The 27,205-nt window shown below is 37.1% G+C and overlaps 1 protein-coding gene across 1 annotated transcript in view; it reads left to right on the top strand.

The window, feature by feature from the left end:
- Positions 1–27,205, top strand: part of LOC134679297 (basement membrane-specific heparan sulfate proteoglycan core protein) — a 181,665-nt gene that overhangs the window by 130,750 nt on the left and 23,710 nt on the right. Inside the window, exons 17-41 of the mRNA XM_063538194.1 lie at positions 234–340; positions 1,734–1,844; positions 6,123–6,479; positions 6,838–6,957; positions 8,667–8,720; positions 10,064–10,078; positions 16,773–16,906; positions 17,240–17,333; positions 17,419–17,553; positions 17,803–18,048; positions 18,196–18,392; positions 18,696–18,817; positions 19,589–19,805; positions 21,020–21,205; positions 21,629–21,771; positions 21,862–22,030; positions 22,380–22,597; positions 23,029–23,244; positions 23,623–23,895; positions 24,621–24,729; positions 25,245–25,342; positions 25,786–26,022; positions 26,405–26,492; positions 26,582–26,706; positions 26,801–26,984. Coding sequence (XP_063394264.1) covers positions 234–340; positions 1,734–1,844; positions 6,123–6,479; positions 6,838–6,957; positions 8,667–8,720; positions 10,064–10,078; positions 16,773–16,906; positions 17,240–17,333; positions 17,419–17,553; positions 17,803–18,048; positions 18,196–18,392; positions 18,696–18,817; positions 19,589–19,805; positions 21,020–21,205; positions 21,629–21,771; positions 21,862–22,030; positions 22,380–22,597; positions 23,029–23,244; positions 23,623–23,895; positions 24,621–24,729; positions 25,245–25,342; positions 25,786–26,022; positions 26,405–26,492; positions 26,582–26,706; positions 26,801–26,984 — 3,955 coding nt within the window. The remainder of the gene's footprint in view (positions 1–233; positions 341–1,733; positions 1,845–6,122; positions 6,480–6,837; positions 6,958–8,666; positions 8,721–10,063; positions 10,079–16,772; positions 16,907–17,239; positions 17,334–17,418; positions 17,554–17,802; positions 18,049–18,195; positions 18,393–18,695; positions 18,818–19,588; positions 19,806–21,019; positions 21,206–21,628; positions 21,772–21,861; positions 22,031–22,379; positions 22,598–23,028; positions 23,245–23,622; positions 23,896–24,620; positions 24,730–25,244; positions 25,343–25,785; positions 26,023–26,404; positions 26,493–26,581; positions 26,707–26,800; positions 26,985–27,205) is intronic.

The raw sequence follows: 27,205 nt of genomic DNA, 5'->3' as shown, positions 1-27,205 counted from the left end.
AAAAAACAGTATTCGTTCCCGTCAAAGATCTAATAAGAGGCAATAATATTATCTTAATAGATCAATTTATATTTATTTTATTTTATTTTATTGGTGTTCAACTCTTGCGGGCTTACAGGTGGCCCCAAAACGCTCACAAGATAGAATACCTACACAAAATAAAAAAATATATAAAGAATACACAATAATTTAGCTATAAGTATTACAACGAAATTGTTTGTTTTTGTGTTTAGATGTAAGAGTGGAGAATGTGTGCACAAAAATGTGCGCTGCAATGGCCTCCCGGACTGTGACGACGAGAGTGACGAAGAGGGCTGCGACAAGATCATGATACCATCGGGTAAGTTGTACAACAACACGTCACTTGACGATAGGTACACTAGGTACAGTTAACGTAAAAATATGGGTACACAAATCATCTCAAAAATATGTCCCATAGCTCTTATGTCAGCGAATTAAGAACTATGGAACATATTTTTGAATAAGTTGGCTACACCCATATTTTTACAGTTGACTGTACTCACCCGTACAGTATGCGGACGTTTTTCCGAGGATTTGGGAGCGGGACCTTAGAGCGTTTTCACACTGTCCGATTCGATATCGGATGTTGGATCCTACATCCACGTAAGTAGTCAGGCCTCAATGGCGCGGCGGGCGTCGGCTTTAACGGTCACGTACACTACAACAAATATTAAGCATACACATACGCACACAAACAAAAATGATCGCCCGACAGTGGACGGGGTCCGACATGGCTAAAATTATCGGAATCGTCTTTCCAATATCGGACGTCGGAAGGTGGAAATGACAAAAACAACTGCAGGAGGATGCCGTTGGCATAAAGTCCGCCTTTTTGCGTCATATGTCGTTTTTAGTAATAATGATTTATTATAATATTTTCATAAATAAAGACAAAAAAACACATACTTGTATCTTACATTTTACTTCCTTTGGATACTTTATTTTGGATCGGACAGTGTTAAAATGCTTTACATTGCGGGCGCCTGCACTCAACCAGTCAGTGCTGCATCCTACAGACTGCGCCATGTCGTGTATTAAGAATTGTAGTTACAAGGAAACCACCTCAGCTGATTATAGACTATTTTTTTATCTTTCTTGCATGCCGATCGAACCTACCTACCTATATAAATAGATACTGACAGAGCACATCCTATATGCCCGCCACGTTTCTCCACTCAGAAATCGTCAGGGCCTTGCGGGAACTTTATTCTTAATTTTAAATAAAACAATTAAATAAGGGAGATTTCAAACTGAAGCAATCCTGTTATTACAATTTAGCATGCAGCATTCTCTTTAATCTCGACTTATTATTATAAATGCGAAAGTATTTCTATCTGTCTGCCTGTTACGTCTTGACTCTACCGCTAAACAGATTTAAATAAGTAGATGAAATTTGGTATAAAGATAGTTTGAGGCCTAGAGAAAGATATAGGGTCGATTTTATCAATCATCATCATCATTTCGAGCAAAGTTACGGGCAGAAGCTATAGTAGGTATATCATTACTTTTAAGGTTAACTTTCCCAATATCAAAGACGTTTTGCTTTTGTTTAAAGAATAACGGCGTAATTACTAAACTCATTACAAGTCTCAATTAGCTATGAATCGTTTGTCTTTATCTGTCTTTTTGACTTAGGTATGTAAAGTTCTATGAATAAGGGGGTAGATCTTTATTACTTTCTTGTTTTAATATTGAATCTTATTATTTTACAGAGAAATGTACTGACACCCAGTTCCAGTGTAATAATGGCTTTTGCATTGACATCGACTTCTATTGCGACGGCAACTCGGATTGCGCCGATGGTTCCGACGAAGAAAACTGCCGTAAGTAACGTTTTATTGTATTTAATGTGCTAAGAAAGGAAAAGTATACTATAATTATCCGAGATCAGGTTTTTTCGTGGAAATATATAAGACACTCGTAATTTCAATAGTGCTAAACACATCTTTTATCGAGTACGGGTATTTCACACTTTGCCGTATTTTAGCGAAACTTTTTCGACATAAATTGTAGATAATTATTTTATATAAATTTAGTTACTGAATCAGATCACATAACAACTAGTGAATGTAAACCTCTACTCGTAGACAAAAACGACCAAAACTAGAAAATGTTGATTTTCTTACATTATTAAATACAGATAAATGGCTTTTACTGTCTAATAATTTTATTCGATAGGTACCTTTTTATCATAATTTATTGAATTTCATAAAGGTCGACAGAAAGATTACTTATTGCTACTATTGAAATTCCGACAGTCTTATGTAACATACCTCGAAAATTTAGATTTCTGACAATTATGAGGGGGAACAACTTTCTCTCCTTTTATAACAGTATTGAACCAAGGCAAACGTAAGAGTAAAGTAGTTACCAAAATTTTTTCAATGTATCTACGAGAAGAGGTATGTTAATTACTGCAAAACGAACCACTCCAGCAATTCATCTTGTGTAGGAACCTAGTGTACCTATCTTCTCGAATTATTCAACTGAAAAAATATTAATGTATCAACGAGCTCGATATGAATTAAAATTATAAGGAATGTGTTAATATGTTCACAAACTAATATTGTTTTAAGTTAAAATACGGATAGCAACACTAATAATTTTCTTAATAAAAAAATATATGTATCATATTAATATGATGATGATTGAATGTTCGGATCGTCACCAAATAAATATTACAAAAAATTTCAATAATTGACCTTGGGGACTAATTATACACATTTACGTAGGACAATTTTTACCCCTTAACCGTTACACAAGACAGAAACGGTTTTGATTTATATATACGTGCTATGGGTAATTATTTCCACCAATGCTTTTTTTTCTGAATAATTAATTAATTATCGCTCATGTCATGTCACTTGCCTTGGTCAGTACTGTTATACTTATGTAATTTAATGTTGCTAACAATAGCACAAGCAAATTTTAAACACATAGATGCACAAATGCACTGTCAACGTTTGTAAAGCAATTTAGCACTAATATTTGAATAACTAACGCACAAATTGGCTATAAATGGCACTACTGACGAAGATGCACATTGCACAAATTTATTAGACTACGTATCTATTTATATGTACCAGTTAACTAATCATCTCCCTATAGCATGATACTGTTTCAAGTGATGTCGTGAAATAGTCGTCTCTCTAAGTTTGCGTCTAACTGAGGGGATGATGATTGCTTTAAGTCGGAAAATGCCTTGCTACAGTACAGATGTAGGTTTGGGTTCACCTTTCACTAGCATTTACTGAATAAATACGGATTAGTTTCCTTTTCAATATCAACTTTCAGTTTAAGTACAGTATTACAACTTTTCAGATTATTCTGAGTTTAATTTAATAACTTCATCCAAGGATAGTTTATAATACACGGGATAGTCGTTACCTTATTGTAGCCTACAATGGTATCTATAGTAGGTTTATACATTGGCAAAGTGACGTTGTTAGTGGTGAGATCGCTTGCGGTTTGACAGTTAGGTGTCGAGTTGGTAGTGGTGTAAGTGTCGGTGGTACGTAACCCGGTAATGCGCAGACTGGGCGGCGGCGCGGCCCTCGCGCTCCCCGGCGCCCGACCCTGCGTGCCACGAATCTCAATTCACATGTTACAATGGGCGCTGCATACCCCACATGCAGCGGTGTGACAATGTCTATGACTGTTCGGACTTCTCCGACGAACAAAACTGTTACAATTCCGGTATTAACAATATATAATGGAATGCTGAATGCGTGTTCAAACATCCCAACTTCCCGAGTGTTTCGGTACTCCCATGATACCTATTTTTTCGACCCTACCTAGAGTAGTGACTGATTATTGGTTTCTTAGAAGACAATATTTTTTTAGCCTTGATGTATTTATTAAGTATTTTCGCAATGAAAATGAGCCTTTGTAGCGATATCTACCAGATTACATGGTGCACTTAGCAGCTTATCTCTTTTAACCATTTGACAGTCAAGATGATATTTTCTGCTAAGGCCTAATTAATGGCCTAAGTAAGCTGCGGATTCTGTCTCGGGTTTCACTAATAAATGGGAGTTTTTTTTTTTTTAATTATGAATGGGCTTACTCATGGCCACAGACTAGCCGAGGCGTAGACGTGGCCTACGATGGAGCGAGCTCGCCCAGAAGGTGCCTGAAGGTGGAAGTAAAATATTATTAGATTTATTCGGCCCGTTTATGTTTATGACTCTATAACAATTGACGGAAAATAGTAATATTATGCCCTAAAGCAGAAACGTATTACTTTCATCACACTTCATAGAACAACAGCGACCCACTTTCAGAGCATGAAAATTTAAGTATTTAATCTTGAACTAAATACTAGGTTTGCCATTCACTTGACTGTGAAATAGTTAGCTTTTGTTTATTTAAATACATTAAAACTATTTTTGATATTAGTTATAGTTTCTAGTATATAACTGTATTTAGTAATTGCTTTGCATGTTTTCTTGCACGACGTGTGAGAAGTAGGTAAATAAAAACTGTGGGGAGTAGAGACATCAATCACTACTTGACGACTTATTTCTAAATACTAACATTATTTTTTAATATTTGTACTGGATGGGAATATAATATGAATAACTTTGAGCTAAGGACTCCATGACTTTACTTATATTAAGCCTGATTAATAAAAAAAGGCTTGGATTAGTGCAACAAAATAATTAAATTACTAATACTGATAATCAGGGGTCGGACAAAAAGTGCGGATGACGTAAAAATGACGTAATCTTGCACACAGGATGATGTTTGAGTTTGTATTAAAAATTCCGTGTGACATGTAGTAACAAAGTAGTATTAATGAAGTAACAAAATAATCGTAAATAAATCCATGGAATTAATAATACAGGTGGTAGGGTGATGTAGTGAATAAAATAAATTTCACGAATAAATGTCTTTTAATATTGCTTACCTTCGTTGGTATATCATGATTACAGCAAGAGCAGTATACGTGTTTGTCACGTACCTCCAAAAACGGAAAATTGCCACAATATTCGAGTAAAGATGACATTTTAGAGCGTTTTCTTATACATTAGTAAATATAAATTTTAGCTAAATATAATCGTGAAGATACAATAGCTAAACAATAACGAAGTCAATTTATTGTTCATCTGATTGACAATGTGTCAGTCAAAAACGTACTTACTCATTTCAAGTGGCGATATCGTTTAATAAAGAGGTTGATAAATGATAAGTGATAGTTGTTTATGAAAATCAAAAATACTATTTGAAATCATCCTATAAGTGGTTTGACGTCATCCGCACTTTTTGCACGACCCCTGCTGATAATCAATTTCATTGTTATTTACATGGTAGCCTCCTAAGGCCCAGCCATACAAATTAAAAATCCAGAAATTGACGCTCAAGTATGAACATTTAGTGCAGGGAATAGAGTTGATTTTGGTTTTGTTTGAAAACATAACGAAACAAAAGAAATGCGACTCTGTTCCAATTGAATCTGATTTAAATTTCATCGAACTGAATAAGCACTACAGGTAGGACCTTGGGGCTGGAGGGTAGTACGTAATGTCTTATTTGTAAGATTCACTTGATCGCGCCATCGTCTGCGCATCGAAACGTACCACTTTAATTATTCTGTAATTACTGTATGTATTTAATACCTTTATAATCAATCATATATACATATATACACCTATGTCTTTAAGCGTGCATGAAAACTTTAAAATTTGAAAGAGATAAAACATAATAAAATATTTTGAATTCATCACATACCTATGCATAAAAAATCCCCGGCTGGTTTAACGACGACACTAATATTAAGGTACCTATCATAGTTATTTACTTAGAGAAGTACCGGCTAGTTACGGCTAGGTACTAGGTACGGTAGGTAAGATGCATGCCTTCACTTCATACTTTGAAAAGTTGAAACTCAGATAACAATAATTGGGTAGAATTTTCATAATAATTTAATGAATGACTAAACCTACTTCAAAATCATGTACCTACATTTATTTATACAATCAAATGCATGGTATTCACTTAGAAATACTATTTAGTTTACTTAGTTTTTGTAAACGTTACACTTACTCAGAAAACGTTATTTAACATAAGATCATATTTTAACAAACATTTATCCTTTCTAGGCTGCAAGGACAACGAAAGACAGTGCCGCTCGGGTCAATGCATCCTAGAAAACCAATTTTGCAACGGAGTCCGTGACTGTACGGACAACTCAGACGAAGAGAACTGTATCACTCCCGCTCCTTCGTTTGACCAGTTTGCTACTACGACTACATGGAGGCCACCACCTGAGTACACAACCACCTTCCGGCCGCCACCGGAGTACCCGCAGCGCCCGGTCTACAACCCGCAACCAGCTTATCCCCCACGCCCCGATTACACCCAGCGCCCGAGCTATCCCCAGTACCCGAGCTACACCCAGCGACCGGAATATCCCCGCCGCCCGTATGAACCTCCGACGAATGTTGACAATTCTGGAGGTATGTGGTTTTATTAGTGTCTATACAATAATAATTATTAGTGCAAAATATCAAAATAAGTAAATTCGTACGTTGCAGTTCTAAGAACTCACTGAAAATGAAAATGTAACAATAGTTAAATACCCAAACCAACACTACAACTAGACGGATTGCACTTATGCTGCGTGATTCCTATTACAATTATGTGTGTATAAATTTACATCTCTCTGATATATTTTTGAGGTATTTTCATGCCCTGTACTAAATTAATAAAAAAATACAGGGAGGAAAAAAAGAATACTTAAGTTATGTTACCTATATTACCTGTGCTATGCGATGATCAATCATCTTAGTTGTTAACCTGTGTGCCTCACTTTAGGTTGCGATAGAAATCAATTTCGTTGCGAGAACGGCCCATGCATAGACGCATATCGACGATGTGATGGTCACCGAGACTGTCCGCGAGACGACAGCGATGAACTTGACTGTCCACCCAACAGTAAGACGCAGGAATAAATAGCACTTAGTGTTGCGATTCTATTAACATTTGACCAGTAACATAACCTGCATTACTTCTATTAACCATTGATAAAACCATAACAGCTGTCTTACAATTAATAACTACTGAATGTGAGCTATTGAACTAGGGTTTCGGACTGCCACAATACTGACAAAATAATGTACATTTAGCTGGAAGGAAATTCTCTAGCACTAAGGGCCGGTACAGTCGAACTGCAACCCGACTGCAACTTGTATGGGAACTGCACGTTGACGTTCCTTGCAGTTAGCGTGCAATCGGCGTGCAGTTGCTATACAAATTGCACTCGGGTTGCAGTCCGTCTGTATTGGCCCTAAGTGTAACCTAAATAATTTAAAAACTTACAGTACCTACGCAGTGCCTCGTCACGCACGACAACCGCAGTAGCCAGTACAAAACTTCTTTTACACAATACAAACTAATTTTCTGAGTTATGCCTGTTTTGCGTGGTGAGGCAACACAACTAGTCAATAAAAAGTAACATAAAAGTCTTACTTCGGGTTTGTCTTACAAGGGGTTAATAATATATTTATATTTCGTCATAGAGCTGCTTAGCTAAATTAAGCTAAATTTATTGGTACTTACAAAAAGTCTATTTTATAAAAAAGGCACCTAAAACAGACTACCTACCTAAACCTAAACCTTGTGTATGTTTTGCGTTTGTAAACGTTTGGTGTATGACTAAACCCGAACGTTACCTGTTTTAATTTATGTTAATATTGGTAATATTACGCCTACTAATAATAATACTAAATGCCTCGTAATTACATGCTTCAAACTGATAACTGATGATTCTCCATCTCCAACCCACATGAATATTGTAAATTAATTTATCGACATTTATTCTACCTTTATGGAAATCATAATTACCCTATAATAGTGATAAATATTCAGGTACGTCTAAGCCTACACAGACTTTGACGTGTTATGGTGAAATATCCACACTCGTGTAAAATATACCTAAATATGCAAACTCTGTGAAAAGTGGAATGACAACCACATAGTTATTTATGAAGGATTGCTATAAAAAACGGCGGTAGGTGCCTACCTACCTACATAGGTGCTGAGAACCTACGTATGTAATGTGATTTTGGTAGTGTATGAATGAAGTTGTAGGTTCCCGCTCTTATCCTTGGCTATAATATTCGTAGGTGATCAGTAGAAGACTTTGCTTCATATTCTCTGTATTACCTACAAGTTACATGTAGGTAGTTTTCCCCACCACATCTTTTATACAAAACGATTACGATCTCTTATTATCTATCTTCCTTATCGCCCACCGAAGTGTGATCTTTGGTACTATAACAAGAAACATAAGTATATTTTTCTACTCCCGTACTTTTATTTGTCATTTAAAGGGTTGTGCACATACCTTTAAACCCCTATCTTATAGTTGTCAAGACTTCGCCTCAAATTGTTACTCACGCCACTCGCCTTTTTTGACCTCTCTTAAACAACGGTTGCATAAAATACTATTTTACAAGCTTTTATTTTTCTTGCCCTATTATTGTGTAGGTATGTTAGTTAGTGTGGGTTAAACCCTGGAAGCTAATAGACCCACTTCCCGATTTCCGATTGATAATAAGTTCCATAATTTAAAAATATGTACTTTATAATTCGTTCATTATGTATATTTGCGTTAAATATGTCTTTTTGTTGTTTTATTTCAGGTCCCGCTGCTTTAGACCTGAAAACGTATCCTACTGCACAGGCTGTACGCTACGGTAAGACGATTTCAAGTGTAAACTTTCTTTTATTAGAGTTATATGAAATGAAATTAAATAAGTAGGGATGTACGAAAATGTAGACTTAGATATTTATATGATGATTGTGTTTTGAAGTAAATTCTTAATATCTGTTTTTCGAACACTAAGACCAGGACATCAGGTGAGCCATGTGTAGGTGGAGGCAAAGGTACTCTAAATATAAATGACTACAAATATACTTAGTGACCCACATAGGTTTAGTCACTAAATATATATATATATATATATGAATTTGATCCTATAGAAATATTTCTTGCATTTTTGGGTTTAAAACTGGTTAAAACTTAAAACCAGCTTCAGTTACAAATATCAATGTCTACTTACGGTAATGGTTACTTAGTCTAATTAAGTCCCCGATGGTGATGGGTGATCTAATATATAATAAATATAAGTACAGTATTGTGCTTTGGCAATATCTAATTCTGTACTGCCAGTATTCCCTAAAAGTGACGTTTATTTAACATGTAGACTGTTATTGCCAGTGCCAATAATGTAGAGCGTAAGTATTACTATATTTTTGTATTATATAAGTTATTGTTGTTGATGGTGTTGTCTATTGTATGGCCAAAGAAATAAAATAAACCTAGTCATATTATCTGGTGCCCATATTTTTATAAATCACTTATATTTACGTAATATTTACATTTTGTTGTCTTTGTTAGCACTAGATTTTGGTGTACTTGATTTTAATATATTTATGTGCATCAAACAAAGCGCCCTATTTAAAAAAAAAAGGTACCAGTATTAATTCATATTTTTTACTTAATAGGAAAATACATAACATAACCTATATTATTTTGATGTAGCGAATCGTTTAAGATCCAACGGGAAGAACATTTAAGCACGTATACTAAAAGGATTGTTATCTACTTGGGCCCTACTTTAAATAATTAATAACCGTCAAAAGATAATGGGATTAACAATAAATCTTTTAATAATGACAACGATAAAAGCTTAATTTTTTACGTCTTTATATAAACGTTAAGTTTTAACATAACTAAGTACTTACCTCAATAGCTTGGAATTTCAGCAATGAAGTTCTGCAAAATGGTAAACATAACTACTTATTTAACAATGGTACCTAACTATTATGCAGTTACCTGCGATAATATTTGATCGAATACCTAATGGGCTTTTCCCGGTTAGATATTACTCCAGGTATTACAATATATGTACTTTTATAATAACTATGATGACTGACTATAACTTATTCTGGTGTTAATGACAATACTCAGGAAATTGGACGTGGACTTGAACTGTAATAATTTTGTCTGTTATTTTATTTCATGGTGGTGGAACAGCCAAATATCAAAGTGGTGAGTCAGTGTGCCTAATAACTTTGGGTACTAAAGCGTGCTTTGTGGGTTTTACTGAACTTGACGCAACTTCAATATTACATGCCTAAAGCAGCAAAGTAAGAAATGTCTGAGGTCACATGTCATTATCGGCGGAGGCGATGCCGAGGTCGACAAACATGTGATCTGAATCTTTCTTATTTTCTGACCGGGCTGTGTATAGATACTATTTTTCTGTTCGACGAAGGCGGAAAGCGGCAACTTCGTTTAGCGCAGCGGACCGAAAGTTGACGCTTTCCGGCGGAGAATAGAAAAATATATTTCCATGCCATTCATTAATTTGATTCCAAAGGAATGGAAGTGCATCTTTGTTAAGGGTTTCATTGATTAATAAAGACATTAACTCTGTTAGTTAAAAGAGGTCGCTGAGCCTTAATATACTTACTTACTTACTATTTTACAGAAAACTCATCCTCTGGATCGTAATCATGCTATGATGAAAACATTGAACGAGGCTAGAACCACAATTGTATGCCAATCATTTTATTGTTCTCATATTCCATTGATAGTTATCTTCTCGTAGCAGTTTTTAAGGAAAAAGGGATTTATCCAAAAATATAATTGAGTTTGATTTACAGTCTAATCTAATTGAATTACGTGAAATCGTTCTAGATATACATAATAATATATACGAGGGTTGCACTGAAAATGTCGGGAATAGAGAAAACTGTCGCATCTAGACAGTCAATCTTTATTTTAATGCATACTTAAACTCAAACTGACCACGCATATAAATTTTCTTTTGAAAGTAATCATTCTGTAATGCACACGGCTCATAATCCCAAAGTCCTTTTTGTATGGCGATTTTGGGGCCTTAGTGGTTTTGTATGAAATTCGTCGAGTAGCCAACGGAATTGAAGTTTTTTTTACATATATATGTATATAAAAGATTTTTTTACTGTTGTCATATGAATATTTAGGAATGTCGAAATCTGCCGATATGCAACTTTTTTGGCAGTCTTTTTAATTAACAGCACAAATGCGATTTTAATTTTTGACGTCGCTTTGGAATGACATGCTTCTTTAAGATCACCCATGGGATAAAATGAAAGTGACTTTCATATTTAATTTTAACTGCAAACGAATGTACGATGAAATCTAGTTCATAAAAAAATAACAGAAGCCCTTTGTAACTTTTATTTGTTCGATGAGGGCATATTGAGAACCGTTTAAAAATATGATTCGAAAAATCACTTGGTCAAAAATTCAAATAATGTTCGACATACAATTTTCAAATTGCCAGTAATTCTTAAATACAAATGACAACCAAATGGAATATACCTTAAAAGTTTTATAAAGAGTTACATTTTTATAAATTATATGCCTCTTTCTATTATGTTATTTCTAAGTGTCCCATTCCCGAATCTTTCAGTGCGACCCTCGTAGTCTAGCAAAATGTTTTATTGTTATTTCTTATTTAAATAGTTGAGATTATGGTTTAATGTATATGAGAACAATTTAAAAATCAGTTTCAATCCATATTTTGTCATCGGTAAATAACAAACACTTCATTGGGGTTCCATTTTTACCGCATTAAGATGATAGAAATATTATAAAATAACTAAATGGGTTCTAATTGCATGGTACGAATATTTACTCAACACGCCTCTAGGTACCTAGCTAGCTAGCTAGGTAGGTAGGTAAGTAGGTACATGTAATTGCTGACCAACAGGATTTTACTTTTTTAACAATAACAATAAAACTACAACAATTAACTAGATTGGTTTTACCTGACCTAACCTAACTGTAAAATGTGAGAGTGAGTTCATTTACTAATCAGTAGTTCAATAAACACGTGTCAAAAGAAGTCGGAAGCTTACTAAGGTAAATTTATTCTGGGTACCCAACCCACTTATATTTTCAGTGGGGGTTGAAATCGCAGAAAGTGTACGCCATCCATGTCCCTATGGACATAAACTTTTCACCTTTGATTTTTAATATAAGGTTTTCAATGATATAAGTACTCGAAGCCTCGGAGTAATTAACAGCGGAGACGCCATGTCTAAAATTTTCGGTACAAAATAGTCTGCCGTTTTTTGCGGGGGAGGGGCACATCAAATGTATAGGTACATCATGTCAGATAAACGTCAGTCCCTTTTTCCGTGGGACGTCACATTTATCCACATATTCGTCCTTATTTACAATACTGGAGTCAGTTACGGATCGCTGCCATATATGACCCAAAAATGTTTTATTAAGGTATGAGCTTCATCACATATGATCTCTGAGTAATTCTAAGCATTTCTAGCCTCGGAGGCGATAAGAAGCGTGCGTCTAGTCGAGGAGGGCGGAGTACAAAGATGGCCACCCGTCATCATTCAAAAAAATCTGTTCTGGTCTTGGTGGCTACTAGGGCAAGTTTGGTATCATTTTCGTGTAAACCGAAGACGTGGAATTCATTGCTGATATTTGTTTTTTTCAGTTTCATAGTAATTTTGCAAGAAAAACGTAAAAAGATAAAAATTTGGGATGGAGGTTTTTGCTTTGAGAGCTAATAACTTTTGTATAGTGGCCAAAAGTATCATACAAAAAATACTATAATAAAGCGCAATTCATGCAGCTTCTAAACATATACATGTTTAGTAATATCCTACTGCAAAAAAATGGTGTAAAAATTATTAAATGACCGCAGCGCGGGTAGTTGGACTCTCGCTAGGCGGCGTTTATCTTACAAAATGGTCGAGTACGAGTATCTACGTAGGTAACTATGCTTACTTTACTAGATTTTATGATGACGAATAAAATGCTTTCTGTATATTTAATGTCCGCAGTTTCCAGTACACAGACATAATTCTGGTATAGGTTACAAAAATACACACAGGTATCCCCATGTCTAAAGAGGAGGGCTCGCTTAACAAATAAGATCATGTACAACCGCAATTTCAGGTTGGGTTAGGTTAGGTTCGTTAGTTACCTTTTATCCCTCAGAGCAGAAAATAGAAGCCCCGCGAGGCGGGGCTTCGTTGGTTTGTCACCAAGTCATACTTGCATAACCTATATTAGTATGACAAATATTCATAGCTGTTATGATTTCTAAATGTAAGCTCTCCGCATAATAGTTATTTGTTTTACAAGGGGGCAAAGTTGTTGTTTAACCGCTCGTGCTAATATTGATACCCGATCAAGCGAAAGATTTCAAAATTGAACCACGAGCGTAGTGAGTGGTTCGAAAAATGGAATCTTGAGCGTTGTAAGGGTTTCAAAGAACGAGGGTTAAACAAAATTTGCCGCCGAGTGAAACACAGAATTTTTCACCACACCAAACTGAAGCAAATATTAAATGTAAAATATCAAACAAAATCAAACCAAATCAAATCCAAATGAATGTTATGTGCAGGTTGAAGTTATTTATTAAAAACAACAAGTAAGTACCTATAAAATTACTTAAAGTGAGTTATAACATGAAAATTATCGTGAAAATAAATATTTGCCTCTTCCTAAGTAGTACAATTTCTCTCATAAATAGTGTTTTAATATTATCAGCAAAAATAAGAGCGCTATTTTATTAAGGGGCCTACTGATAAACAGTCCGGCGGACGGTATCGGCCTGTCAGTTGGAACAAAATTTTGACAGTTCCGAACAACTGACAGGCCGATACCGTCCGGCGGACTGTTAATCAGTGGGCACCTTTAGAATAATTTCATTTATAATAGTTATTTCTCGGACCCAATATTGGACCCGGGTATATCCTTAAACTACGTTCAAAAGAGAGGTATGGGCACTGTGAATGTCATCTCGCTTTGTGTGGTAGGGCACAGCACAGCGGATGTCATTCCAGATCTATCCGAGCAGAGCCCAACTGGGGAAGTACGTGCTTACCTCCAGCTTACAGAAAACACCGGTCAAATAACACTAAGCCCCACTCAAATCGTTGCAAGTGCATTAAAATTAAAGTGCATAAAATTATGTCTGTATGATGAATTATGTCTGGATGAAAGTATTTTATTCGTCATCATAAAATCTAGCAAAGTAAGCATACCTACGTAGTAGACATGTGTAAGTAATGCTCGTAATATCACAAATGAGATATCTCTCGAACACGTAATATGGCATTACGTATCTCTCCGCGAAATCAACCAGTACTTCAAACATCACGCATCACGCGAGCCGCACCGAGCGCGCGAGTGCCAACGACCGACCGAAGCGCGCGAAATGGATTCAATTCCAAATACATTGACTCTCCGATATGAACGGTCAGTTCAAGTCTACGCACGGAGCGCGTAATGTGTAATGTCACTTGTGATAGTGTCATGTTTGTTCGCCATGCCATGCCATCATTGCTTTGTTATCTCGCTCGCACTCGCACTCAGTGCTCGCTCGCTCTCGCTCTGCGATGCTTTCGGCTATCTTCGGAACCATTCGGATAGGTCCGCTCGGCCGATCGCCGCGGTTTAAGTTGTCACTCACTAATATTTTTACGAATATGATTTTCTGCAATAGATTTAAAACTCTAATGCGTCCGCGTAGAGCTTAAAATGTTTTCTTATAATACAAGAAGGACGCGGTCAAATGGAGTAATTTATTTGCGATTTTGAATTTGACGAAAACCGTTTATTATTATTGTTGTGAAATGTTTGCTTGACTTTCGCGGTTCGCGGCAAACTAAGTACGAGTTAATACTTGTTTATCCTTTAATTTAATTGTGAATTAGTGCATATCGAGACTAACTGTAGAAATTCGAGTTGTTTATAAAGACTGATTGAACTAAATTGCAAATACGAGTATAGTTAAATTAAATTGTGAAAAGTGTAAATAATAGTTTCGTTTGGCAATATTCTGATAATGTATTAGTGCTGGTGAGTAATCGCTTTTTTACGGACTATTGGTGACTTTAACTTGATTGACCTATTTAAAAAAAATGGCTATAAACGAACTACTTTACGGAGACAGAACCAAAGCGAGCAAAATGTACGCATTGTTATAGAATACTCGCCATATCGGGAAGCTCCATAGGCAATTTATCTACCTCCGAAACTTACATACATATTACATAATTACATTATTTTATAATTTATAAGAACTAACAAGAAATCTTTCACATAAAGGTGGCAAAACGCAACGCGTAATAAATAGATCGATCGCCGATACGGATACGAGACGCCCTAGAATCACTAGAGTGCTGTATGCGCTGTAAGAGATAGCTGTAATGTGGCCGTCTCGCGCGCGCCCGAGCGCTGTTTCACGTTCGGGTCATGTTTCGAGTAATGAGTGATGTGATATCTCAGTGTACCATTACGTGTTCGGAAAAGTGATGTGATATAGCATCACTTTTCGAAGCACTGTTTCGCGCATGTCTACTACGTAGATACTCGTACTCGATCATTTTGTAAGATAAACGACGGTCCACAAGATAAACGAAAGTCCAACTACCCGCGCTGCGGTCATTTAATAATTTTTTCACCATCTTTTTGCAGTAGGATATTACTCAACGTGTATATGTTTAGAATCTGCATGAATTACGCTTTATTACAGTATTTTTTATATGATATTTTTGGCCACTATACAAAAGTTATTAGCTCTCAAAGCAAAAACCTCCATCCTAAATTTTCATCTTTTTACGTTTTTCTTGTAAAATTACTATGAAGCTGAAAAACACAAATATCAGCAATGAATTCTACGTCTTTGGTTTATACGAAAATGATACTAAACTTGCCCTAGTAGCCACCAGGACCAGAACAGATTTTTTTGAATGATGACGGGTGGCGGCCATCTTTGTACCCCCCCTCCCCTTATTGCCTCCCAGGCTTGAAATGCTTAGAATTACTCAAAGATCATATGTGATGAAGCTCATAGCTTAATAAAAAATTTTTGGGTCAACTTCATAACTGACTCCGCTACAAGGTTTCAAATACATGTATAAGGTTGCGGAAAAGTATTGATGATAATTATATCACCATTTCGTTCATGTTTTGATATACTAATTATATATGTATATAGCAAATACACATATTATGCGGACAGAAGGTATGCAAAACAATTAAATATAATATGTATAGTAACTATACAAGTAGTACACCTACTTAATTCACTAGCTTCGACGGTACCCATGGTAAGTTATAAATGTTATAATTGTAAATTATATAACTCACACACAATTTACAGTAAAAAGCAAATCCATTCATAATGAACTGGTGTTCATACACACAACAGAACACACATTACTTTATACACATATATGTTTGCTCTTAATCATTATAAATAATTATTTTTAGCAGCTATATTAAAAAAAAATGCATCAAAATACAAAAAAAATACCTACTGTTTATTATCTTAGGTACTCGGAAATTACCTCATAGTCACGAAAACTATACTGGAACCAGTTCGCTTGGCGCGAATTCGTTCGTTTGAAGTAGGTATTGTTTGTGGCCCTGCCACACTCTGTTAAGTCTCATTGTCATCATTAGACTAGGGCAGTTCTTTTGCATGTGCCAATGGCGTGTTTTAATTGAATGGGGAACGCTCGAGTTCATGTAAAAGTATAAGAACGATTTAAAACAAAATTATCTATTTGAATTGTAATTTAAATAAAATTGTGTTAAGTTAGGTCATAGTATATGTATGCGCTTATACAGCCCATTAATGCTTGTGATCTTGGGTATGTCATCGGGTTGGACACGGTGCAAGTGTAGCAGATTTGACTGAAGCTCTCTGCAGGTGGCGACGTGGTGTTCCAATGCCGTGACGAGGGCCCGCTGCGCGCACCAGTCCGGTGGACACGGGAAGGCGGCAGGCCACTGAAGCCAGGCTCTACCGATGTTAATGGAAGACTCGAAATGACTAAAGTGTCTGTGAGTACAGTTCGTATTTAGCTATGTCAAGTAAGTAATTCGATTCACAAAAGCTTGTGATAAAGCCTATGTTAAAACTTGTGAAGTATGGACACTAAGCATGCAGAATTTCGGACATCGACCCGCCTATTCCTATCTCTAACGCACGGTCATAGTTATATTGTTTTCCCACTCGCAAAGTGACATTGACCGTCATCATCATCGGCTCCCGCCGATCAAGCAATATCAGTCGAAGCAATATAATGTGTTGGTATCTTTTTACCTCATTTTATTTTGAGTCATGAAAAGCACTAGACATTTTATTTATGTGTTTTGTTATTTATTTTTGTACAGCCTTCGGATAGCGGTGTATATGTTTGCCGAGCTTACAGTTACGAAGGTTCCCCCGGATCAGAAATAAGAGTCACATTGACTGTAGAAAATCCAAGTAAGTAGTCCTTTTATTTTCTCTCTCAATTCTACATATCATAGTGTATTTCTTATGTGTTATTTACATGCTGCTTATTTTTCAGCAACAACGGTTAGACCACAGTTCGTGGGTTGCCAACCCAACGAAGCTACTTGTGCTAACGGCCAATGTATTCCCAAATCTGCGGTTTGCGACGGCAAATTTGATTGTTCTGACCAATCCGATGAAGAAACTTGTCGTAAGTATTATTCATTCTTACATATAGGTATAGTATAAAAACGCACGCGCATCCAGTGGGTTTCCAATTCGCCAGTTCGCCGGACGATATCAGCCTGTCAGTTGTTCGGTACTGTGACAGTATCGAACATCGCCTTTTGCGTTTAACGGACAGGCTGATATCGTCCGGCGAACTGATAATCTGTGGGCCCCTTTAGAGAGATGGATCTGGATCTGATCGTACCTTTTATTAACTAAGTTATTTTTCTAGACGAAAACGGTTTATGCGAGCCTAATCAATTCCGTTGCGATAACCGGCGATGCGTCCTGAAGTCGTGGATCTGCGACTCTGAAGACGACTGCGGCGACGGGTCGGACGAGCGCGGTTGCGGCGCGGCGCGGCCCGGCGAGGCCTGCTCGCAATCCGAGTTCCGTTGCAGTGACAACCAGTGCATACCGAAAAGTTTCCACTGTGACAACCATCCCGACTGTTCCGACGGAGGCGATGAGATATGCAGTTAGTAAACCTTTGACGTTTATTGCTCCTACTCGTATTGTTTAATTACTGCTCTATTCATTATTTATTTTATACTCGCACAATATTTCTATAATATCCCCTTTACCGGATCTAAAGAAGTAATGTAACGTTTTTTCATTTACTCAGTTAATATCACCATACGAAAACTGCCTCAGCCGTCACACGTGCAGTTAAATCCAGGAGAGTCCCTGAGGCTCGAGTGCGAAGCCGTCGGAATACCAGTCCCGTTCATAAACTGGCGTCTCAACTGGGGACATGTCCCTGCCAAGTGCACATCTACCAGCATCAATGGTACTGGCGTCCTGTCTTGTCCTAACATGCAGGTAAATGTTATCTATTTATACCTACACATAATATTATACAGTATGTACTATATTATACTGTATGCTGACCTACAGCTACTCTACTACTTTTTATAATCCAATGTACATTATAATTTCGAACATAATAGCAACCCGTCGACATTTCTCGCCAGCGTTGTGCGATTTTGTATGAAAGTTCCACCTCACCTTTATATGTATTTAACTTACCTACAGGCTCTAAGTTATAGATTAGATAAGCAGCAGTGGTGAAAATTATTGTTAGCAGATTTAAATTGTAATGCATCATTAATGTCATAAATTCAGCCGGAAGACAGTGGGGCCTACTCCTGCGAGGCAGTCAACAACAGGGCGACGGCTTTCGGCGCTCTTGACGCTATTGTCAACGTCGATCGCACCTCCATTTGCCCTAGTGGATATTTCAACAGGTTAGCACTTACTGGATAATACAGCAAACATGCAAATGACGACATGTAAATACAAAGTGGCTCTAGTGAAAATAGGTACAAGTTTGGCGCATCTTAGGAAAAACAGGTTATCTGATATACCGGGTGTGGCCAGTAACATGAGCAAATAATTAAAACATACATTGTACTCCTCAAACGGTGACACTTTTGTTCAACAACTTTTAAAAATTATGAAGTATTTAGACTCCCTATATTTCATACAAAATAAATATTACATTCAATGGACGCCATCGCCACGCGATATCATTGTCATTGACGTTGCTTGTCAAGCCTTAAACATAACAAAATTCGCAATACATTGCGTCTTTGAATAACCTTTAAAGTGTATTTAAAATCAAACTACAAGTTATTTTCAAAAGTCGCTGAACAAATGTTGATCAGTATGAGGAGTACAGCCTACAGTTAAATTTTTTGCTCATATTACAGGCCACACCCGGTATGGAACTTACACCTTTTTTAACCTGCGCTGCCCAAGCCTTCTACCCCTTTTTCACTAGGGCTACAGTTTATTAAGATTTGCCAACTATTATTTCGTTTAAAATGTTGGATGGCAGTTGCTTTTGTAAAGTGCCTATCTACCTACTCTACGAATTAGCTTATCAAAATTTATCTGCGGGCTATAGGCTGCCATGGGGACAGCGGCAAGATTAAGTATAAGGATAAGTGTAATACCCTGTAATAGTACCTACCTTACCTTACATAATATTGTACCTAAATGATGTCGGTTTTCAGCGAAGCGCGTTCGCCAAGTGAATGCATCCGCTGCTTCTGTTTCGGGGAGTCGACTCAGTGCAAGAGCGCGGATCTGTTCATCTACAACATGCCCACGCCGCTGGGCGAGGGTGGCACTAGGCTGGTGGGCGTGCAGCAGGAGCCCAGCGGTGGGGTGCGCCGCACCAACAATCCCGTTGACCAGTACTACTTCCAACCTCTTAGGAATGGCGCCACGGTAGGATAAAGTCTGCAGCAAATTAAGTCATTCGTCGGGTAGTATAGTCAATTGTAAATTAAATAAAAATAAACGACGTGTCTAGTGGTGGATTTAGTTACTAATGCGTACTTATGGGAAAAAGAAGTATTAATATATACCTACACTGAGAGAAACGATGCAAACATCTATGCATGGAGGTGCGAACGTGTGTTTATCTACACACATGTCATTAGTGCTCTATAATGCGTTTAGAAACCGTAGGAAATGACAAGCTTTATTACAACCAATTTTACTATGAGAACTTTCTTATCTGTGGCAGTAGGAAAATTTGTACTTTAATGTACATAACGTTATAGATTTTTGTAGGTTATGAGTTTAAATTTGGAACAGCAGTCCATAATCAAGTAGGTCTCTATTCTAGTATCCATAGATATTAAAACAGTTATCGATACGAAACGTCAATTTAGTATGTTTTTTAAATATAAACCGCACGATATTTGATCTCGAGTGACATGAGAATAGGGACCTCATTCTTTTGTTTAGAAATTTAAAAAAACTACGGATGTATGGCATGCGTGAAAAAAGTTTTCATTCACCTCCATTTGACGTACAGTTTATCTTTTAGTTAGTTTTAAGTATGTGTTTAGATAAAGTAGTGTATGTAACTGTACATAATTAGGCATTAAAACACTCGTGTGATCCTTTTAAGAAACTCACTAACGTTCGTTTCTTAAACCCACACTCGTATTTTAATGCCTCTCATTATGTAGCAGTCACATAAACTACTATTTTATGATAAAAACCGTTAATAATGTGACTTTCCTTATAAAAGTTATAAATCAAAGCAGCAGAAAAACATATAAATTATTTCTACCAACTAATTTTGTTTCATTTCATTTCATTCATTTCATTTCATTTATTCACAAGCAATATGTACATCGCATTGGAAATTATACATAAAAATTGGCTAACACAAAAGAAATACACAATAACATACAAAGAATACACGTTAATTTGCCCAACTATCACAAAAGTAATTTACTAATAAAAAAAATACAATAAAATATACCTACACGTTAATTAACAAAAATAATTTACTAATTAAAAAAAAGACAACAATTACAAAAAATATATAAAATGTCAGTCTTAACTTATAAATCTAAAAAACAACAAATATGTCTGTATATAATGTTGCTTTGTTTAACTACTACTTATGTCTTTCTATTCTACAGATTACCAAACTGCAAGTACAGGGCTATCCCACATCGACGGACTCGTTCCCGTACTTGACTCTGCCCGAGTCCTACAACGGCAACCAGCTCACCTCGTACGGAGGCTACATCAGATATACACTAACGCCGCAGTCTGCGAGACCAAACACAGGCTATGACAGCAGAATGCCAGACGTCATTATTCAGGTAAAATTTGTTTAAAATTAAGGATCTCACTTAATACGATTTTAATGATTTTATACGAGTAATAAATATGTAATATTTTATTTCGTGATAAACAATATTTTTATGAGAAATCGATATTTAAATACAGTACGGTTTCTTAGTGCTATATAATGTTGCTTTGGTTCTACTGTGTTACTGTTAATAAGTAAATCTAAATATAAACTTAAGGTATAGACGATTCCTGATTATGACATGATGAATAGGACCTAATTACTAAAACTTCCTAAAGCTTAGAAAGAATATCAAAAAATATCTCAGGGCTTTATATCCGACACCGAACGTGATTATGACATTTTTAGGAATTAAAATATTTAGTAAAATAGACGAAGGTAAAAAATATGACAATTGAGTAAAATAATACAAACTAGAATAATAATATTCCAGGGCAAATACGAAACTCTAATATATCACCGTGGCCGCAGCGACCCGAGGACCACCAGGGTCGAAGTACGCTTAGCGCAAGGTGCTTGGCAGAAGGCTACTCCCAACGGACTCGAGCTAGCCACCAGAGAAGATGTCATGATGGCGTAAGTCACATCTCGACTCGAAGAGTTCTCAAAAACTGATCGATACGTATACTTATTTATATTTTTATGTGTATTATTTTTTTATTTTAGATTGGACAACGTAGAGATGATATTATTGCGAGCGAGTGTGAACGGTGTGGGGGTCAACATTACCGAATTCTCTATGGAATCAGCTCAAACCTTTAATTCGGGCTTGGGTGCTGCCAATCTCGTCGAAGAATGCTCTTGCCCTCCTGGTTATGACGGACTTTCTTGTGAGGTATATACAAAATCTTAAAATAGGAAATGCTAGCAAAATAAATTTCCTTTTCATATCCATATGAAATGTAACTTGAGGGCGCGTAATGCCCAGCTTTATGATATTTTTGATTAAATTTTCTAAGGTGATGAATGCATGTAATACGTAGTATTTATACCTCATTTGGTGATGTATTAGTTCGAAAATTAAGCTTACGAAATCAATTTGTAACTTACAAGATATTAGTCGTCGTTATTTTTTTTTCACTGCTATAACTTGGTGCAAGAACTTTTGTACTTAATTGATTTTATTTGGTTGAAATACGAAAATTTACGAGTAAATAAGTAATGTTAAATAAAATCTAATTCAGAAATGTTCTTCGGGCTACGTTCGTGAGAGTTCCGGCTTATGGCTCGGCAACTGCGTGCGCGAAGCTCCCCGGCCGTGCCCGGCGGGCATGTACGGCAACCCGTCCAGCGGCCTGGGCTGCCAACCCTGCCCGTGCCCTCTGACCGACCGCGGCAACCAGTTCGCCCGCACCTGCTCACTGGGACCGAGTGGACAAGTCATCTGTGATTGCGCCCCTGGGTAATTAACATACTTGCATATTTACATTTTTATTTTTATTGTTCAAATAAGTAACACAGCATATTACAGTAATACCAAGGCATTGTGAAACTACAAATTAAAAAAAATGAGACAAAAAACCATTCACATAAAAATTAGATACAACATTGGATTTAGGCGACGACGTAACGGCGTGGCTTCGTCGTCTGACTCGGCGTAGGATGGTAGGATTCGGCAGGTTGCCCCGGAACCGCCGAAACACCACACCTTTCGGCCAGACGTCCGTGCTTACATAATTAAATTATACAGTTCCTTGCTTGAAATGATTAGCAATGCATCACTATCAATAAATTAAGTAAGACTTTAAAGAGCAGAACTTAAAATTTCATTCCAAAGATTCCAAAGAATTTTATAAAGTTTCCTAAAGCACCTAACCTATTTGTTATTTACAGTTACGAGGGTGATCGTTGTGAATATTGCTCGGAAGGATACGAAGGCAACCCATTATCCCCCGGTGACTACTGCCGACGCAAGGTCACGTCCAGCTGCAACGCCCTAGGCACCCTCCAGTCCCGTATGCCGGACGAGTGCGAATGTAAACAAAACGTGGAAGGCCGGTTCTGCGACCAGTGCAAAGAAGGCTCATTCCACCTGTCAGCAAGCTACAAGTAAGCATTTTCTTGGTTCTCTACAACTTACTCAAAACCTGAATATTGAATGCTTACAAAATTTAGTAACTGGAGACGCTTTGGCTGTCATTTTCTGTGCGAAACAGTCTGCCGATTTTTGGCGAGGCGGGGTACGTCAAATATATGGCTATTTGTACATGATTTGTTCATAGTAGGTAACGTACAAATAGCCATGTCAGATAAACGGAAGTCCATAGAAAAGTTTGCACAACTGTGCAAGGTTTTCGGCAGAGAGGTAAACTCTTAAAGGCGATGCCGGTTTGTTAAATGCTCTAACATTGAATGCTTAATTCGACAGATTAATGAAATAGATTCGTTTGCAGCAAGAACAGTATTCATAGTGTTATTTGATATCAGGCACGGCTGCGCAAAATGCTTCTGTTCCGGCCTAACGAAGCAGTGCACGAGCAGCAACCTCCGTCGCAACACCACCAGCGTGACATTCAACACGCCGGGGGTCGTGGACGAAGTGAGCGTGTACCAGAGCGTGCCGCTGGGCTCGGACGGCGCCGGCCGGTACGACGCCCCAGTCGAGGCCTCCGCGCGCCCGCAGATCGTCAGCGGGGAACTGCTGCTCAATGACGTCGACAGATCGCGCAACAACATCTACTACTGGAGCTTACCTCGAAGGTATTTTTAAATATTTAAGGCCGGTTGAATGGTTGCATACTCTCGTATGAAATGTTTTATTGGTTTACTGGTGAGTTACAGAGGTAAACCGTCAATTTATTACAAGTTTTTATTTACTTTCACCTGTACCGTTGTCTGTCTGTAATCAAATCTTGCAAATTAAATTTGATACACTTCCCGGTTTCCGATTGAGCTGACATTTTGCATGCATGTATAAATCGGATGACAATGCCTTATTATGGTACCATCGAGCTGATCTGATGATAGAGACAGGAGGTGGCTATAGGAATTATGTGATGAAACAACGCAACCTAATTTTGTTAGGGGTTTTTAGAACTGTCTCGATGAGTAGGTATTAGATGTCTGTCGTAAGAAAAGTACAGTCAGCGATAAAAGCTTGTACCAAAAAAGGATTTTTTGACAAAAACTTATGGTTGGTACAACTGGCTCTTAATATTCGTGTTTATTAACACTTCAGCTGATTTATATAATTCAACTTCTTGCTGCTTAGGTTTAGATATTTAAAAATCAAAATTATCCCCCAGCCGCCCAGAGGCCTATAAAAAGGTCTCCTGTTCAATTCTAATTTTAATCGTTATTTTGTCAAATCAATATCGTATTTGTCTTGGCTAGTTTTGACATGTGGGTGGGTGTTTGTGGGTGGCTAGAGGTAAAGTTGGAACTATACCAAATACATGTATCTACTTATTTAAATTATTTTTCAGCTTTACCCTCGATAAAGTGACGTCATACGGCGGTTACCTGCGCTACGTACTGCGCAACGTGCCCGTCTCCGCGGACGATAACAACGCTCCCGATGTTCAGCTCATTAGCGTAAGACATTTTTTTTTTCATAACAAAGTAGCATTTTGTCCACAAGAGGCTTTTGCCAATTACTTTTAAATTGATGCAAATTTTTAGTGGTTTCTTCCTGTTGCCCGATGGATTTGACTTTAAGTGATGATTTTGAATGATATATATTTACAAACGTTTTTTATAGTTAGTATTTTCCTCATTGGTGTGGTAGATTTTTTTTTGTGTTTTATGTCGGTAGCAAAGTTTATTTAACCCTCGTAACTAATTTTGGAATCTTTCGCTTGCTCGAGTATCAAACTTTGCCCCCTTGTAAAACAAATAACTATTATGAGTGTACTTGAAATCAATAACGCCTATAACCAACTTAATTGTATTGTTTTACAAGTAGTTAAATTAAGTTCTTACTTAGGTTTTTATTAATGTAGTTACCTACTAGTCATCGACGTAACTGTCGTGGATCCTATTCCTAATTATTAATATTCATACCTAATATTGCGGACTATTCGTGGTATAAAAATGATTTTTTTTTACAGCAAAACCGACAAACATTCCACTACTTTGGCAACTTCAAACCTACCAGCGATGGTGTGTTGGACGCTTCCGTGCCGTTCCTAGAAAAAGGATGGCAAAGGTTAGTTGACGAGCCCTTATTTTACAAGCTTTTATTTAGTTTCATTCACGTTGCCTGTATGTAATCAATCAAATATTGCAAAGTAAATTAGACCCATTTCCCATTACTCGATTGAACTGAAACTTCACATGCTTATGTAAGTTGGGTGACCAAGCAATATAATGGTACCACTGAACTGGTCTGATGATGGACACCAGATGTAGGCAACGTGGCCATAGGAACTCTGTGACAAAACAACGCAATCTGATTGTGTTTGGGTTTGTTAGAATTGTCTCAATAGAAAAGTAATCAGCGATAAAAACTTGTATCAAGATTTTTTTTCTGACAGAAGCTTAATTGAACATTAAAGGTCAGCGTGTTAATTTAAAATGTGCACTTAATATTGATTAAAAACATGTGTATATGTACGAAGCTGTATGCATATATTTATTTAATTTTTTCAGAGCTGATGGTACAACGCTACCCCGCCAACAATTCTTGCTGGCTTTAGCAGACGTTAAGGCAATTTTAATAAAGGCGACGTATTCGACAAGCTATCAAATAGCTAGCCTGGTTAGTGCGAGCATAGACATGGCAGATGAGAACGGTAACGGACCGATCGCGGCGGAGGTCGAGCAGTGCGTGTGCCCCGAGGGATACTTGGGCACCTCCTGCGAGGACTGCGCTCCTGGCTACACCAGGTAAAAAAAAAACTTACTAATACAATATCACGTTGATATTTAACTGACACTTAGTATATTTATTTATTTTTCTTCTTAGGCTAGGTTATTTATAATTATGACCATAAAAGTAAAATACAAAAACACATACAAAACAATAAAAAATAAGTATAAACACACTATAAAAAACCTGACCTAGGGTGCCGCTAGCAGCGGGGTAAGGCTCAAGCTACCGGTGGTCAGGGCCGCAGAGAGAGGAACAGGCGGATTATCACCGCCTTTTGCATCTTATTCTTACACAAAATGCCGCGAAATACATACAATGAATTTACATCCAAAGGTGATTATTAGGTCGAGTAACTGTTGGTTTTAAAATATAACTTTTCACTTTTCTATGTTATAGGAGTCAAGAAGCGTTGTACTTGAGAAGTTGTGTACGGTGTAATTGTCAAGGAGGATCTATTTGTGATCCAAAAACTGGCGAATGCTTGGTAAGTAATCAATACAGATAAAATTCATTAATTTCATGTGTATATTATAATTGGCAACAATGTAAACATATTGTTGTTTTGCATTGCAGAATTGCCCAGAATATACAACTGGACGCAATTGTGAAGATTGTGTACCTGGATATGTAAGAGATTATAGAAATAATTGCGTGCCCGATAGTACCCGCTACCCTACACCGAGACCTGACAATTGCAAGTGCGTTTAGTAACTAATATCAAAACCGACAGGTAACTTTTATTGTAATGGTTCGTTCAGAAATTAACGATTGAAATGATTAATTTCATTTCAGCTGTGACGCCCGCGGTACAGTTGGGTATCCAGGATGTGACGACAGTGGCAATTGCAATTGCAAATCATCCGTGACCGGCGAGTCTTGTAACCGCTGCAGACCAGGTTCATTCGGACTTAGCTACGAAAATCCTGAAGGATGCATTCAATGCTACTGTTCTGGAGTTACTACGGACTGCTCTGAGGTACTCGTGTACGCTTTGCTCGAAACTAATCACTCTGGCGATCAACCATAACAACTCATCATTAAGCCTGAATCAATCTAGCCCATGACTACCTACATAAAACATACATCACTGGCTCAGTGACCCAAAGAGGATCTTGGCCTCTGACACAAGAGAGCGCCATTCTGCCCTATTCTGCGCCACTTCACGCCAGTTGGGTATTCCTACATAAAAAATATATT

The sequence above is a fragment of the Cydia fagiglandana genome, chromosome Z (assembly GCF_963556715.1).
Source record: "Cydia fagiglandana chromosome Z, ilCydFagi1.1, whole genome shotgun sequence".
NCBI lineage: Eukaryota > Metazoa > Arthropoda > Insecta > Lepidoptera > Tortricidae > Cydia > Cydia fagiglandana.
This window is presented reverse-complemented; position numbering and strand designations above follow the sequence as displayed.